The 17,667-nt window shown below is 39.6% G+C and overlaps 1 protein-coding gene across 1 annotated transcript in view; it reads right to left on the reverse strand.

Moving 5' to 3' along the window:
• LOC141503456 (uncharacterized) overlaps positions 1-17,409 on the reverse strand; it is a 29,372-nt gene extending 11,963 nt beyond the window's left edge. Inside the window, exons 1-3 of the mRNA XM_074208699.1 lie at positions 17,302-17,409; positions 14,533-15,016; positions 7,232-7,314 (exon numbers count right to left, since the gene is read on the reverse strand). Of these exons, the coding sequence (XP_074064800.1) occupies positions 7,232-7,314; positions 14,533-15,004 (555 nt within the window). The 5' untranslated portion in view covers positions 15,005-15,016; positions 17,302-17,409. The remainder of the gene's footprint in view (positions 1-7,231; positions 7,315-14,532; positions 15,017-17,301) is intronic.
• Positions 17,410-17,667: the final 258 nt, after the last annotated feature.

The raw sequence follows: 17,667 nt of genomic DNA on the forward strand, positions 1-17,667 counted from the left end.
AAAACTAAAATCTGATTCTTTGAAATGACTAATAAAATTCATTAATCTACAGCTAATGTCACTAAAAAAGGTTATTAATAAAATAGCGAATGAGCAAAGTGAAATCACAACAAAAACAAAAGAAATAAAAAGAATAATCTTAAAGTATGCACAAAAATATGGTAATGAAACTGAAAACATAAAAGAAATAGAGATAGACCAATTAAAAACTACCCAAATTCAGATGACTAGTAAAAGATCTTAAATAACCCAATCTCAGTTGAGGAAATAGAACTGTGATACGTAAAAAGTTTGAGAGATAGTTTCTGGGTAGTCTTTTATTAATCATGCTAGCATCTATTTAATAAAAGGGGTCTGAGACATTCTCAAATGTCAAAGATCCCTCACGGAGCCCATTCAATGCTTACTTGCTCTTAGATGAATGTTCCCTAAGGGTGGCAATCAACTGTTTGGTTATCAAATAATGAGATGAATCTATTCTGATGAGGGGCTGGAGGGGAATGACTTTGATCATGTCATTTACTTTGAAATCATTCCCAGCCTTAGGCAATCTAGACAACTAATCCATCCCACTGTACAAAACTGTCTGGGTGGAACATTATGGGTCTAAATTCATCTTAGATTAAATTCTTTGTAAGGTTTTCTAACTGGGTGAAGATAAGTCTAGGTGGGATAAATTTTTGGGAAAGGTCAGAGGCAATAAGAATTGATTATTTAATAATTATTTTTCTCAGATTTAACTGTAATGGAATTATGAAAGATAAAAACTCCCAATCCTGATGGATCCATCAAACTTTTAAGGAACAAAAGTACCAAAACTTCACAAATTATTCTTTAAAATTGAGAAAGAAAGCACCTAATACTTAAACTAGGGAAAAGAAAAGATAAAACACAAAAGAGAAACTATCAGTCAATATTATTATGAATACTGACTCAAAAATTTAAACAAAATCCTGTCAAAGAGATTACAACAATTTAGATGAGAAATTATTCATTATGACCAAAGAGATTTAATGCTAGGAATGTAGGAATAGTTCAAAATTAGGAAAATAATCAATATAATTAATCATATCAAAAATCAAAACATCAAAAACCATATGAGCATTTCAACAGATTCAGAAAAAGCCTTTGTCAAAGTATATTTGTAAAACCTGCCAGGAGAAGCTTTAGGCCTGAATTTTTCCTAATAAACTCCTGTGAGGGAATGAAATGTCCAGGCTCCAACAGCACAAATGCTGCTAGTGCATAAGATGAAGGCTCATTACAACTTGTTGGGAATGAGTGCTCTCTGTCCTCCTGAGAGACACAGACATAGAGAGAGATAGAATCAGAAACACACACAGAGAGAGAGAGAGAGAGAGAGAGAGAGAGAGAGAGAGAGAGAGCGCACACCCACCATGCCCTACCCAGTAATTCCCATCTCTGTAACTTGCCTTGCAAAACTAATAAACAGTTGTTATAGTCAGTGTTTCCAGGTGTCTCTCCTCCTTTTAAGAATCTGAATCTACTGGAAAGTTTACCCAGATCACTAAGAAGCAAAAAATAGAAAGGAAAATACCATTACAAATAACTACAAAATGCATAAAATATAAGAGGATCAATCTAGAAAAGCAAAAAAAGACTATTCAGTTACAAAGTGCTTCTTTAAAAAATAAAGAAAAGGGGCGGCTAGTGGATAAAGCACTAGTCTTGGAGTCAGGAGTACCTGGGTTCAAATCCCTAATAATTACCTAGCTGTGTGGCCTTGGGCAAGCCACTTAACTCCATTTGCCTTGCAAAAACCAAATAAATAAATAAACTAACAAACAAACAAATAAATAAATATAAAGAAAAAAGAAATAAAGAATAACTTAAATAGTAAAGGAATATTCAATTCAATTCTCATGGCTTAGGCTGTGACAAAAAAAATGCCAACTCTACTAAAGTCAATTAATACTTTTAATGCTATACCAACAGAACTGTCACTCTATAAAATTTAATAAAAATAATTACAAAATGCTTTTGTAAAAACAAAAAATCTAGAATATCAAGGGAAATGATATAAAGCAACAAGAATAAAGGGAAAATGGCATCCAGGCTGACAATCTCTGACAATGGTCCAGTCAAGGCTGCTTGGCTGTTCTTTTATCTCTCTCTCTAATCCTTCCTATATCTTGTAACCTTTTAAATAAATTGTTGTTTTATTTTCACCCGTGCTTTCCCAGTCTGAATAATGATTCCTCACAGGCAGAATGGAACCCAAGTAGCGAGCGCCTACATTTTGGCAACCATGAAGGAATTCTCTGCCCAGACTGGGAAATTAGACCAAGCTCCATAGGTGAGAAACTGACCCCCCCCCCTTTTCTAGATCCTAGATTTTTAGGAAAACAGGAAAATTACTGGACCTCTAACCCTCCTTCTGTGTTTACCTTTTTTCTGGAAAATGGAAAAAGTTTGAATTTGTGGGTTGTCAGCAAAGCTGAACCCACATGGTGTTTGGCAGTAGCCCTGGTATGGGCCTGCCTTGTTTTCAGACTGCCCAGTGTTGGCAGTTCTGAAGTGTGTTTGGTTTATATCCCACAGTGAGGAAGGGTTGTTGAGAAAGAATGTTCAGTGTATGTCCAACTGACATATTTGCCTACCTATAAATTGATAAAATATAGGGGGAAATCCGGTACCCGTACATTTCCCCTAGCCATGTGCTTGCTCCTTGGAAGGAATTAGATTTGACAAAAGTAAAACATCTGAGTTCCGGGAAATTATCTTTGGGTGGTACTCTTTTTCTCTCTTTCTCTTTGAAATGTTCTCTCATTCTCTGCCACCCCCACCTTCTGCAGAGGGAGGGGGGGAGGAAGAAGGGAAATCTTCCCTATTAGAACTCTGAAATTCAAACCTATGTCTCAAATGGAATACATGCTTCCCTGCAAAAAGGGTAAGACCCCCCCCAAAAAAAACTTATTTTAGAAAACAGGGGACCCCCATGCCTTCTAGGCTTGAAGGGGGGGGTTTGGGCAATAAGCACATTTTTTTTCTTATACTATAGGTGTTTATCAATTCCAAGCCTCATTTAGCTGGCCAGAGAAAGCTCCACCCTTGGGGGGGGGGGGAAATGGGCAGATTGTCAATTAGATAAGAAAAAGGGAAAGAGGGGCAGCTAGGTGGTACAGTGGATAAAGCAAGGGACTTGGAGTCAGGAGTACCTGGGTTCAAGTCCGACCTCAGACACTTAATAATTACCTAGCTGTGTGGCCTTGGGCAAGCCACTTAACCCCGTTTGCCGAAAAAAGAGGGAAAACTTTTTCTAGGACTAGGAAATTAAGATTTCATCTTTAAAGTTACTTAAGAATGTATTCAATTAAGTTAAATGTTACTCCTTTTAGTTTGGTTTTCAGTTTAATTGCTTAAAAAGTCTAATTTTAAGGAATTAATGAAGTTAGAATCTGAGCCTATCTGCTTATACCATTTGAAAGTTTGTGAGTGGCAAAGTTTGTGAAATGATCTCATCTACCAGCTAACTCCCTGCCCTCAAGAAGCTTTGAAAAGAGGGAGGGAAGGCCTTTGATAAGAGGAAAAAGTCACCACCTTGTGTTTAAAAAGAAACTATCTGAGAGCTAAATGGGAGTAATTTAGACATTTGTGTGTCTGTGTGTGTCTGTGTGTGTGTGTGTGTGTGTTATTAAGAAGGAAAATATAATTGGGATAAATTGTATTTCAAGGAATTTGGGAATCTTGAATCCTATATAATCTACTGATTTCTTTCGGGGAGGAGATATTGTACTAAATTTTGTAATCTGATTTGTTTTGACGTTAAATTGATTATATATATATATATATATATATATATGTGTGTGTGTGTATATAGTCAACAATTGCTCAAGGTCTTTTGTTGGTAAAGGAAGAAAGCTGTAACCTTTGTCTCATTATTTATTATATGTTTATGGAAGGGAATATATGTATATGTATTTATCAGTTACGTGATATTCTTCTGTAACTTCAAAGAAATACTAACAGTGTTTGGTTCTCTTGTGACTATGTAAGCTATTTGGATATTGTAATGTTAAAGCCTGGAATTAACATGGGATTGTTTTGAAGGGGTAGTCTAATGGCTTTAAAGAATTCTGAAAGTAATTTTATTCTGAAGATGGCTAGTAGTTAAAAGTTTATAGAAATGTCTAGCTATATATGCAAATTGGGACTAAGCTGGTTATTTACTTTGAGGGAAAGCACCTACATAACATGAGGAAGATAAAATAATGATGATAATTTGAGATTTTCTCTGTGGCAATCTCTAGGCAATTGGTATGTGAAAAGTATGGAGATGATGGGCAAACTTTTAGTCAGAAGGAGATGTTTAGTTATTTTAAACCTAGTTAATAACTAAATGGGTTCATTGCAAAAAGATGGTTTTATAAAAATGTGAATTAGGATTATTTTTACATCTCAAAATCTGTTTATTGCATTTCATTTATAGCACTGTCCTTAGCTACATGAGCAACAACTGCATTATGATCTTTTGCCTGGATCTCTTATACCAAATTGCAGCCTGGCACACTCTTGGTTCTCCTTAGTGCTCAAGCCACCTGAAACTCTGCTTATAGGTAATTGCTATATTACAACATATTGATCTGCCTGACATCAGGTATAATAAAATAGAAAGACAATATGCCAATGAAGCCATTTAGCCCTATGGGGTTTGATGTTCAGATGGAGTAAATGACCTTTGAAAGAACAACTCTAATCTCAACTAGGACAGGATTCTTTTAAAAGTTCCCTCACCTGGCCCACTGAAGAATATAAGTCTGTATGACTTCATAAGGGAACATGTCCTCATGTCCCTCTGTAATAGTAAATTGCCATGATCATTACATATGCATCATAATTGAGAGTGAGCCAGTGAATCGGGATAATGCCTATTGGCATATTTAATGGCTTTAAAGGAGAAATCCATTCCTCATCTAGAATTTTTGTTAAAAAATTTTGTTGTAAATTACTTTTTGGATATGTGCAATTTTAAAATGCCTTTTCAAAACTTTTGTTTACAACTTGTGTGACATCCATCAAGGAATCGGTTATATTGAAACTCATATTCTTATAAAAAGATATTTTTGATACTGGCTTAGGATCATAAAGTATAATTCTTGCCCCTAATAGACCTTCTAGTTTCTTCCTATTATTAGACCTCTGTTAAATAGCCTTCTTTGCTACAATATCTCTGGTTTTCACTTCATCAATTTTTTCCTTGAGTTTTTGTTTCCATCACTTGTATAGCTCCAAGACCAGCCTCTGCAGGATGCCAACCAGCTGTGCCAGCCAATCATTCCCTGAACCCTGCCTCAATGAAGTCCTTACATCTCCAAATAGACTCTGAAAAGGCCCACAAGATTCTGGTCCTAAAATGATTGAGGGGGAATGATGAAGGGGAAGATGAAGAGAATTTGGATGTAACAGAAAGAATTTGGGTAGAGATGTAAATTGACTCTTGAGATGTAAATTGACTTGAAGTAGAGAATTATGATTGTAACAAATAATTATAATCTTTGGTGGAAACCATCCCCATTCTTAAAATATCATTGTTTAATATAAAATTTATATCCTGATCTCCTTGAACTTTACCCTCTACCCAATTCCTGGTCTACTATAGGGGAAGAGAGTTCACCTTTTGCCCTCTAGATGAGAAGCAAGACATAAAAATCTGAGCTGGACTCCAGTTCAGCAGTCTTCTCTGACAATAGCCCAGCCAAGGCTGATTGACTGTTCTCTCTGTCTCTCTCTCTCTCTCTGTCTCTCTCTCTCTGTCTCTCTCTCTCTCTCTCTCTGTCTCTGTCTCTCTCTGTCTCTCTCTCTCTCTCTCTCTCTCTCTCTCTCTCTCTCTCTGTCTCTCTCTCTTGCCCTTCCTATGTCTTGTAACCTTTTAAATAGTTTTATTTCCAAAAAAAAAAAACAACCAAAAAGAAAAACAGTATCCAGATCTCAGACCATATTAAAAATCAACAACAATCAAAACCTTCTGGTATTTGGTGAGAGAGATAGAGAGGAACACACTAAAAGGGAGAATCAAAAAAAGTTCCCGCACAGACAAAATTAATGAGTCTAGGATAAAAAGGGAAGTGATTGAATAGGAAAAAATATCTTTATATCAAATATTTCTGTTAAGAGTTTGGTATCCAATGTATATAAGCAATACTTAGTACAGTGTTTGGCATTTATTAGGAGCTTATTAAATGTTTATTAATTGATAAATAATAAATATGTAAGATGAAAATTCATTTCTTACTAAACTAGTCAAAAGATATAGACAATTCTCAACAGAACAATTCACAATCACATGAAAGAATGCTACAAATCACTAATAATAAGACAAATGAAAATCAAAACAATTTGCCAATTGACAATGACAAAAAAATGGCAATATTCAATGCTGATTAGGTTGTGGAAAGCTAGGCACACTGATATACTACTAGTCATGTTATTAAATGGTAACCATTTTAGAAAGCAATTTGGAATTATTCAAATAAATATTAAATGGTCATACTCTTTGAAGCATTTTCTGAACTATACCCCAAGGAAATCACCAATATAAAGTGAGTCCTCATATACTCCATAATATTTATAGCAGCACTCCTTATCATAGCAGAGAATTGGAAGTAATGTAGATGCCCATCAATTCAGGAGAGGACAAACAATTTGTTAAATGAAGTATATGGTGAACACAAAGAAGCATGGAAAAATGTGTGTGTGTGTGTGTATTATATGTATATATTATATATATATATATATATATATATATATATATATATATATATATATATATATATATATATATAGACCACAACAATGTAAATAAGACACCAAAAGGTCAAAAGTGAATACAACAAAATTATAAAGATCAAATATCTCTCAAATGAAGAGATATGAGAGGACACTCTCAACATTCATGGAGGTGAGAAGTCCACAGATGTAATACCATGTTTTCAGATTTTTTTTTAATACATTGATTTTTTTTCTGATCTTTTTTATCTCTTTAAAAAAATACTCTTTGTAAAATGAGATAGCTCTCTTGGGATAACTATAAATGATGTAGGAAACAGCTGACATCAATAAAAACTTATTTGGAAAAAAGGAAACAACAGTAATTTTCATCTCAGAAAAGGTCTTTCCTGGGAAGAAAAATTATAGAGCAAAAGGATGGAAAAGTATCTATAATGAGACCCAAGATGGCATTGCAAGAAAGACAAATGACATTTCAACTCACCTGAAATCGGACATTATCAGAAGATATCCTTGTCTTCTCTGTGCTTCCCTCTTTGAGAAAAGAAGAATCCTGAGAAATCAGAACTAGGTAGATAAAAGGATAAAAAAAATCAGAGATGGTTATAATAAATTCAAAGCAAATGATAATGTCACATGAGGCACTGATTCTATGTCTCTGTGATGACAGTAGGTCATCACAGTAAGAAACTGAAATAGCCTTTTTAAGGCCTACACCACTGCATTAACTTTCTGGTTGGTCTTCTCACTTCAAATCTCTCCACATTATTTTGTTCTTCACTCAGGCATCAATTTGATCTTCCTAAAGTACAATCCGGTACTTTGTCACCCCCTACCTACCCTTCCTAGTCAATAAACTCCAGTTGTTCCCTCAAAACTCTAGAAGTTTAAATTTGATTTTGCTTTTAAATCCTTCATAATCCAGACTTTTTCTACCCATCCAATATTCTTATATTTTTATTCCCCTCCACATATGCTACAATACAGTGACTGACCTTCTTGCTGTTACTCAAGTAAGATTATCCATCTCCCAACTCTTGGTATTTTTACATATCGTTCTTCTTTTCTGACAAGGTGAGGGGGGTTAAGTGACTTGCCCAAGACCACACAGCTAGTAAGTATCAAGTGTCTGAGGTAGGATTCAAACTCCTATTCTCCTGACTCCAGGGCTTGTGCCCTATCTACCCCCACATACTATTTTTAGGCCTGAATGCTCTCCCTCCTCATGGCCATTGTTTCACCTAAAAACCCCACCTTCTGCAAGAATCCCCTTTAATGTTAATGCTTTCCCTCTAAGATTAATTTCAATTTATCATCTAGTTTGTATACCCTGTTTGCATATTGTCTCTCCAATGAGATCGGGAAATCTGGTTTTTGTCTTTTGTCTCTTGCAGCATTTAGTACCAAGTAGACATTGATTAAAGGCCTGCTGACTTAAGGAGAATGCTAGTTTGAAAATCAAGATGTATAAACTAGTTTACCATTCCATCTCCAATTTGAAGTAGAATCAATGTTTACTGAAAAAACTGCTTCCCATAAAATATAGTACCTTCTATTTATTACACAGCAAGTAATTATCTAGTGTTGTAATAGCATAGTCGAAGGGTAAGGAGAGTTTGCCATTTCTGAAGTCCTTCTGACTCTGGGGTTGGTGTTCTATCCATTGTACCATCCAGTTGTGCCATAAAGATTAACCTTAATTTACTTCCTAGCCAATTGGTCATACTACACCTTGGTTTTTCTGATCAGTAAAACAGGCTAGTCATCTCCTCTTCACTCATGTCATAGGCGATTAAAGGATTAAAAAGCATGGGGGGGGGGGCAAGACAAGATGGCAACAAGAGAGAACCATCTCTTAGTTGCTCTGGAGCAAAATTTATAAACTAAGGACTCTAACTAAATTTTTAAGAGACAGAACCCACAGAGGGATTCAATGAGGCAGTTCTCCAACTCAAGGTAACCTGGAAAAGAGCAGAAAGGCTCGCCTCCACAGGGTCGGAGGGGTGGCCCACCAGAGCGAAGGAACTTCAGCCTCCTGGAGGCAGCCCCAGGGCACTGGGAGCCCCAGCTCACAGCATGGGGGGAGTCTCCTGAGCTACACCCCTGGGAGCACTGGGCACAAAGTAGGGGAACAGCGGGGGACCTCTGCCAGAGCGAGCACCTGGAGCCCAGCCCTCGGGGCACACAGGGAGCAGCATGGTCTTTCCGCAGCCCAGATCCGGAAACAGAAGCAGGTAGAGCCAGTAAGCAGGAGCCCCCAGGGCATGAGCCCATTAAGCCTAGGGAGGGGAGTGAAGAGAGACATCTGAGGTCTGTCATGTCCCTGGAACAGGACTCTGGGGCTCTGACCACATTCAGATCCTGATTGCAGCCTAGGGCCCCTCCATAGAACAGCAGGGCCCCCCCACACCTCAGCCCCATGGCAGAGGGGGGTGATTATGGTCATTCACAGACCAGGAGGGAAGACAGAGCCTCACACACTGAGATCTTTGTGTGGGGGTATCCCACTAATACTCAGAAGCTCAGGAAGCACCCCAAAACCTGGCACAGGTTGGGGGAATGAGTAAGCAGAGAAAAAAGGAACATCTTTGAGAAATACTTTGCCTATGATCCCAAGAAGGATCAAAACACTCAGTCTGAAGATGAGGAAGTACAAGATCTTACATCTAAACACTCCATAAAAATAGAAATTTGGCTCAGGCCATGACAGAGCTCAAAAAAAGACTTTGAAAATCAAGTGAGAGAGAGATAGAGGAAAAATTGGGAAAAGAAATGAGAGAGATGCAGGAAAAACATGAAAATGAAGTCAGCAGCTTAGTCAAAGAAATCCAAAAAAAAACGCTAAAGAAAATAACATGTTAAAAACCAGCTTAGGTCAAATGGATAAAACAGTTCAAAAAGTTATTGGGGAGAAGAATGCTTTAAAAAGCAGAATGGGGGGGGGCAGCTAGGTGGCATAGTGGATAAAGCACCGGCCCTGGAGTCAGGAGTACCTGGGTTCAAATCCAGTCTCAGACACTTAATAATTACCTAGCCGCCTGGCCTCAGGCAAGCCACTTAACCCCATTGCCTTGCAATAAACAAACAAACAAACAAATAAATAAACAAATAAATAAATAAATAAAATAAATAAATGGAAAGCAGAATGGGCCAGATGGAAAAAGAGATAAGAAAGCTCTCTGAGGAAAACAAATCCTTCAGACAAAGAATAGAACTCAGGGAGACTGCTGATTTTATGAGAAATTAGGACTCAATACTTCAAAACCAAAAGAATGAAAAATTAGAAGAAAATGTGAAACATCTCATTGGAAAAAACTACAGATATGGAAAACAGATTTACAAAAGATAATTTAAAAATTATTGGAATACCTGAAAGTCATGACCAGGAAAAGGGCCATGACATCATTTTCAAAGAATTATTACAGGAAAATTGCCCTGATATCCTAGAAGCAGAGGGCAAAATAGAAATGGAGAGAATCCACCAATCTCCCTAAGAAAGAGATCCCAAAAAAACAACCCCCAGGAATCTTATAGCCAAGTTCCAGAACTCCCAAGTCAAAGAGAAAATATTACAAGCAGCCAGAAGGACACAATTCAAATATCATGGAGCTGCAGTCAGGATCACACAGGACTTAGCAGCAACTACATTAAGAGCTCGTAGGGCTTGGAATATAATATTCCAGAAGGCAAAAGAGCTTAGAATGCAACTGAGAACCAACTACCCAGCAAAACTGAATGTCTTCTTCCAGGGAAAAAGATGGACTTTCAATGAACCAGGGGAATTTCAAATGTTCCTGTTGGAATGGCCAGAACTGTACAAAAGGTTTGATCTTCAAATACAGGACTCAGGTGAAGCAGAGAGTGGAGGAGAAGGGGAAAATATGAGGGACTTAATGATGATGATGATGAACTACATGTATTCCTGTATAGAAAAAGGATACTGATAATACTCATATGAACCTTCTCATTTAATAGAGCAGGTAGAAGGAGCTTTCATAGATGAAGCACAGGAGAAACCTGAATTTGAAGATATATTGTGGTGTAAAAATGGAGTCAATAGATAAAAGGGAAATGTAACAGGAGAAAGAAAAAGGAGAGGAGGAATAGGCTAAGATATTTCATACAATTAGATTTTTCTTTATTACAATGAGCTATTGCAATGATATAGAAGGGGGGAAGGCAAGGGGGAATGAGGGAATCTTTGCTCTCATCAGAGGTGGCTAGGAGAGGAAACAGAATATATACTCAATGGGGTATAGCCATCTGGAGTAAGAAGGTAAGAAGGGGGACAGGGGGAAGGGGGGGAATGTGAGTGATGGAGGAGAGACCATGGGGGAGAGAGTGGTCAGATATAACACATTTACTTTTTTACTTCTTGCAAGGGGCTGGGATTGGATGGCCTGTCTGGGTCCATAGGGCCGGGTGGATGCTGGGTAAGGGGTGGTATATAGGCTTGGAGCTTCTTGGCCCCAGGGCCGGGGATCTGTCTGCTGCGCCACTTGACTACCCTACAGCAGAGATAGAGTGAAAAGAGATAGAAAATATAGATCATGGTAGTAGAGAAGTATGAATGGAGGGAGTTGCGATCAGCAATGGCAACAGTGGAAAAATATGGAAGTAACTTTTGTGATGGACTTATCCTAAAGAATGTGATCCACCCATGACAGAGCTGGTGGTGTTGGAACACAGACTGAAGCACATTTTTTATTATTATTTTCTGGGGGGGGGTGTTGCAGGGCAAATGGGATTGGGTGGCTTGCCTGGGGTTGCACAGCTGGGTGATTGTTGGGTGTCTGAGGCCGGATTTGGACCTGGGTGCTCCTGGCTCAAGGGCCAATGCTCTGTCTGCCACCCAGACACCCCTACTATTATTGTTACTATTTTATTTTATTTTGGGTTTTTTTTTTTTTTGGTTTTTGTAGAGTAATGGGGTTAGGGTGGATTGTATGGGGGTCACACAGATGGGTGATTGTTGGGAGTCTGAGGCCGGATTTGGGCTTGGGTGCTCCTGGCTCCAGGGCCAGTGCTCCATCAACTGCGCCACCTGGACATACCAACAATTATTATTATTATTATTATTGTTATTATTATTATTATTATTGTTGTTGTTGTTATCGTTATTTTAATGTTTTCTCTCCCCTTTACTTTATCATTTATGCAGGTCTATATTTTCTTGGGGGTAGGGGGTATTATGTTTACTCTTAAACAAGAATATTTTAGTAATGTATAAAAAAATTATTTGTGCAAAATAAGAATAAAGAAAAAAAGAAAAAATAGGGGGAAAAAGCATAGTAAATACACATGTTTACTGCTGAGCACTGTCATTCCCCACTCCCTCCTAGGAGTCCAGTCTTATTCTGTCTCAAAGCCTAACCCATTCGGTCCATCACTCCATCTCTACCTTATTGAAGTCTCATTCTAACATATTAAACTTCATGTTAAACTTCATTTCATATTCTATCCTCCTCTATGAAAACATAGAAACTTCCTTCCAGCAGACTCTGCATCTCTAGCCCCATCTATACCTGGACTGGATGTATCTGCTCTCATTTTCCCTGTCCCCTGACATTCTGGGTCAGGAAGATGGAGTAGTATGTTTCTTACTTCTCACTTCCAGACACACATTGTACTATACTCTGTAACATCTAGATCAATTACCCTGTCCATCCTGGTGAGCATTACCACAATGGAAGGTTCTCTACCCTTCTTTTTCAAGGAGTTCAGTCTTCCTGGTTCAGTCTTCCTTTCCATTCCAACCTATGTTCTTACTTAGGGATTTTAATTTACATGTCCCTTCAGAGCCTTTCCTTAGTTTATCCATTTCAATAACTCCTACAATCTACATCAGGGCTATCCAAAATGCAGCCCCCAGTGAGATTTTATGCAGTTTGTGAGTTTACTAAATGCTTTAGTAAATGAAGCTGAGCTACCACAGAACTCTAATTAAAATGGTAAATCAATAAAAACTTTTAAAAGTAAGGTTGGACAGCCCTGATCTACACCCTCACTCTACCACAATCACACACAAATACAGTCATATTCTTATCACCCAAAGGTATTCTACCTCCACAAATCATAACTCTGAAATTCCTTTAACTTTCTCTACTTCCATTTTTCTCTCAGTATGTCGCTCCTAAATCTATTCTAACCTCACCTCTTCCTGTCATTCTTATTTCTCCCTTATTTTACAGACTTGCATTATCCTTGTTCTGGTTTGCCTTCCTCCCCTTAATATCCTGACCATTTAGCTTGTCAATTTACTGTCCTTGAATCTTTTTTTTTAAGTTTTTGCAGGGCAATGGGATTAAATAACTTGCCCAAGGTCACACAGCTAGGTAATTATTATGTGTCTGAGCTCACATTTGAACTCAGCTGGCCTAGATTCCTGAATATCATGTCTTATCGTTCTATTGTTACTGAACTCTTTCCAAATTCAGCCCTGAAGTACTTTCCCCTTTTGCCTTCTCAGCTCCTAATGTGATGCTTTTGAATGCATTCAAAGGATCTTGATTAGGTCAATTAAAAATGTCATTCAATCTCAACTCAGTCTTCATTGCTACAGATATAGTTTTTTATATACCATCAAACTACCCACAAAGATTGTTCCAAATCTCTTCCTCTTTTCAAGACACCTAAGGCATCCCCCACTTCTTCTTACAAAAGACCTTGTCTCACAATTCCCAGAAAAAAGAGGCCATCTGTCCCTGTTCCTTTTCACATTTCATATTTCAAAACTCCTCAAAAGCATGTATCTTCCATCTGCTCCGCTTTTACTTTGATTTCAGACTAATCTGGCCCTTTCCTTTGCCAACTTATATCCTAAAAAAAACCTGCATATAACCCCTCAAATGATTGCTTTATAGCTTTCCTCCTATTGACAGTAAAATTCCTAGAAACAGTTGTCTATACTCATTGCTACCTTGAAGTCTGGCTTCTATTCCTGCCTTGACAGAAATTACTCTTTTTTTTTTTTACTCTTTTTTTTAGGTTTTTGCAAGGCAATGGGGTTAAGTGGCTTGCCCAAGGCCACACAGCTAGGTAATTAAGTGTCTGAGGCTGGATTTGAACTCAGGTACTCCTGACTCCAAGACCAGTGTTCTATCCACTGCGCCACCTAGCTGCCCCTAGAAATTACTCTTTAATGATAATCTTTTTATTGCTAAATCCAAGTAAGAAATTTTTTCACTAAAAAAAAAAATCTCTTTATTGCCAAATCCAATGGGCTTTTCTCAGTCTTCATCCTTCCTGACCTTCTTATGAAGTATTTAGCAATGTCAACCATCTCTTCCATGATAGTCTTTCTTCCCTGGGTTTTTGTGTCATTGCTATTGCATTGTTCCTCTCCTACTTTTTTTTTTAGGGTTTTTTTTTTGCAAGGCAATGGGGTCAAGTGGCTTGCCCAAGGCCACACAGCTAGGTAATTACTAAGTGTCTGAGGCCAGATTTGAACTCAGGTACTCCTGACTCCAGGGCTGATGCTCTATCCACTGTGCCACCTAGCTGCCCCATCTCCTACTTTTTTAAAATTTCCCTTCTCAGTCTCCACTTAAGGCACATGCAAGTACCACAGATCTCTATCCTGACCCTCTCTCCTTATTTTTGCTTTATACTCTCTGTGATATCTGCTTCCTCAACCCCATCTATACAGAGCTGTCCTTCTCTTCATGGGCCCCCCTACCTGTGTTGTCTATTTTCTCCACTCATATCCAGAAGAGACTTTGCTATTTCCCCACTCATATCCAGAAGAGACTTTGCTATTTCCCTCTGTCCTTCTGCAGCACTCACCTTCCTCCTCAAGCATCTGAGTCAAATCCTCCACCAAGGTGACAGTCTCCTCAATGTTCTCTGGATGCTGTGACTTCACCCAAATCCTAATTTCACTAGGCAAGATAGTGAGGAATTGCTCCAGTACCAGTAGTTCCAGGATCTGCTCCTTTGTGTGAATCTCTGGTCTCAGCCACTGACGGCAGAGTTCCCAGAGCTGGGTCATAGCCTCACGGGGTCCAGTTTTCTCTGGGTATGGAAAACATCTGAAGTTCTGGCGAGAAGCCTCAGAGTTAAATTTTTCTCTTCGTAGAGTGGTTTCTTGTTCCCTTGAATCATCTCTATTTTGTTCATGTTGAGGACTCGGATATGTGGTCACTATATTATTCAGGGCTGGCATCTCTCTATCTGCGACCGACACCATGGACTTCAAATCCACCTTCTTGCTTGAGAGCAAGTTCTCTTCAGATTTAGGCTGGTCATCTACACACATTCCTAAAGTCCACTGTGGACAGATATATAAGAGTTAGTGGTGGGGGAGGGAGAAGAACCAAGATTCCTCAGTCACACCACCTTATCTATAAAGTTTTCTGGGGGGGAAGTTGGTGGCACTGTGGATAGACCCTGGGCTAAAGTTGGAAAGATCTAAGTTCAAATCCTGTCTCAAATACTTACTAATTTGGTGACTTTCAGCAAGTCACTTACACCCTCTGTCTCAGTTTGCCTCAATTCAAATGAGGGTATTAATACAAATGAATATATTCTTAAGCATCTACCTCTCGGGGTTGTTGTGAGGATTAAATAAGGATATAATTGTAAAAAGTTTAAAGTGTCTGGCACACTGTTATACAAATTTAAATTAAAAAAAAGTAACAGAACCAGTTCTTGAGCAACCATCTCTGGATTCTTGGTTCAATGTTCTTTACACTAAAACTGTTATCTCTCTATAGAAATATATCCATAATAGAAAAAAAACTTCTCTTTCCCATCACATCCAAGCTTTTCAAAATTGAAAAATAAATGTCACGAATGTCATTTTTTTTTGTTTTTTGTATTAAATGTCATTTGAAATAGATCAAAAAAGGTGGTAAAGAGTTCAGTGAATCCATAACTAGGACAAAATGAATTCATTTACAAGGAATCAAACTAATTTCTGTTTTTTAAAGAGGTAGCAGGAAACATTTAATTGTTCTGATCAATAATTGCATTATTATGTCAACATGTTAATACTGCTGTTAATAATAACTATAAAGCTAGTTTTTTGGAAAAAGAGAGCAGTCCTCTCTTACCAGAAATACCTAAATCATTGAGGGTCCCAAGTAAACAGTCCTATGGGGAAAAAAGAGAATCAATGTTTAAATTATTTTTAAGGCCAGCATCTAGTTTTGAAATTTTCACCAAAAGTCAGTCCATCAATAAGCACTTTGATGAGCATCAGATTATACACCAGGCAGTGTAAGAACTGGGAATGTAAAGAAAGACAAAAACAGTTTCTCTCTTAGGGAGTTCCCATTCCAAAAGAGGAGGCAAACATAAAAACAGTTGTGAACAAACAAGATATATGTGTGTATATATATATATATATATATATATATATATATATATATATATATATACATATATGGATTAAATCAGAGGAAAGGAATCAGCAACTTGAGGGGTATCAGGCCTTCTGCAGAAAGTGGGTTTTGAAGTGAGTGTTTCAGGAAACCAGGGAGCAAGCAAGAGCAGGGAGGAAGACAGCATTCCAGGCTAGTAAAAAGATAAGGGGGGGCGGCGGGCAACTAGGTGGCATAGTGGATAAAGCACGGGCCCTGGAGTCAGGAGTACCCGGGTTCAAATCCGGCCTCAGACACTTAATTACCTAGCTGTGTGGCCTTGGGCAAGCCCCTTAACCCTGTTTGCCGTGCAAAAACCTAAAAAAAATAAAATAAAATAAGGAGACTGGATGTGAAGTGTGTTGTGAGAAAGGAGCAGCAAGTAAACCGGGGTGGCTGGATAATAGTGTGAGGGAAGAATTTGAATTGCAGTCATGTTTGATTCTTCGTGACCCCGCGGGGTCTTCTTGGCAAAGATAGCGGAGCGTTTGCCATTTCCTAGATGAACGGATTAAGGCAAACAGAAGTTAAGCGACTGGCCGGGGTCTAAGGGAAGCATCTGAACTCAGATTTCCTGACTCTGACTCTAGTGTTCTATCCACTGAGCTGCCTCCAAATAGAGTAAAGAGATCACAAAGGGAAGCACAATGACAGATTCATGTGCAGAAGACTTGGGTGCGCTGTGCTGTGCCGATGCAAATTCCCTTCCCTGAAGAGACCAGCTCTGCCACAGTGAGCCGGAACACAGTCCCTACAATCGGAAAGGGTGCGAAAGGCCGTAGCTGCCAGGCAGAAGGCCCCTGGGGGTAATAGGGAGCCCCCGAGCTTTCTGGGAAGGGGGAGTGGCAACACTTATTCACAAGACAGGAACAAAGGAAACATGGGGGTGCCATTTAAGAAAACATAAGGTTAAATTCAAGGACTCAAGGCAAAAAAGGGAAAGAAAGTCCCATTTTCCCGAAACTCAAGAGTCCGACAGCCGTAAGGACAGCGGGAGAAAGCCAAACTGGCCGGGGCAGAGCCAGCCTGGGGGCTGCGGCAGCCCCAACCCCGAGCCCTCCAACCTGCCTGCCAACGATGGGGAGGGCGGCCCCTGTCTCTTGCCCACCTGTCCTTCTCCCTTTCCTGCAGTGCACCTGGCCAGCCTCTCCCTCCCCCCGGTAAGAGCCCGAGCACGGCCCCGGGGACACACCTGGGAGCCCCGTGTACGGAAAGCGAGCCGGGGCAAAACTAATCACAGGGCGCAACTGTCCCGGAGCTCCGGCCGCGGGCGGCCGCCGGCGCCCCCTCCGGCGCCCCCGCCCAGGCGCCCGTCCCGCAGCCTGGGAGCCCGGCCTGGCGCGCTTCGCCAGCCTCCGCGGCTCGGGCGGCCGGGCGGCCGGGCGGCCGGGCGGCTCGGGCGGCTCGGGGCCGCGGTCACCCGTTGGCCGAGTCCCGCACTTGACCGCGAGGCGGCCCTCACTCCGCCAGCACCCGACTGGGAGGGCCGCCGAGGAGCGCGCGCACCGAGGGGGCGCGGCCTGAGCCCGCGTTCCTGGGGAACTACAACTCCCACAAG

Source organism: Macrotis lagotis, chromosome X, assembly GCF_037893015.1.
Source record: "Macrotis lagotis isolate mMagLag1 chromosome X, bilby.v1.9.chrom.fasta, whole genome shotgun sequence".
NCBI classification, from domain to species: domain Eukaryota; kingdom Metazoa; phylum Chordata; class Mammalia; order Peramelemorphia; family Peramelidae; genus Macrotis; species Macrotis lagotis.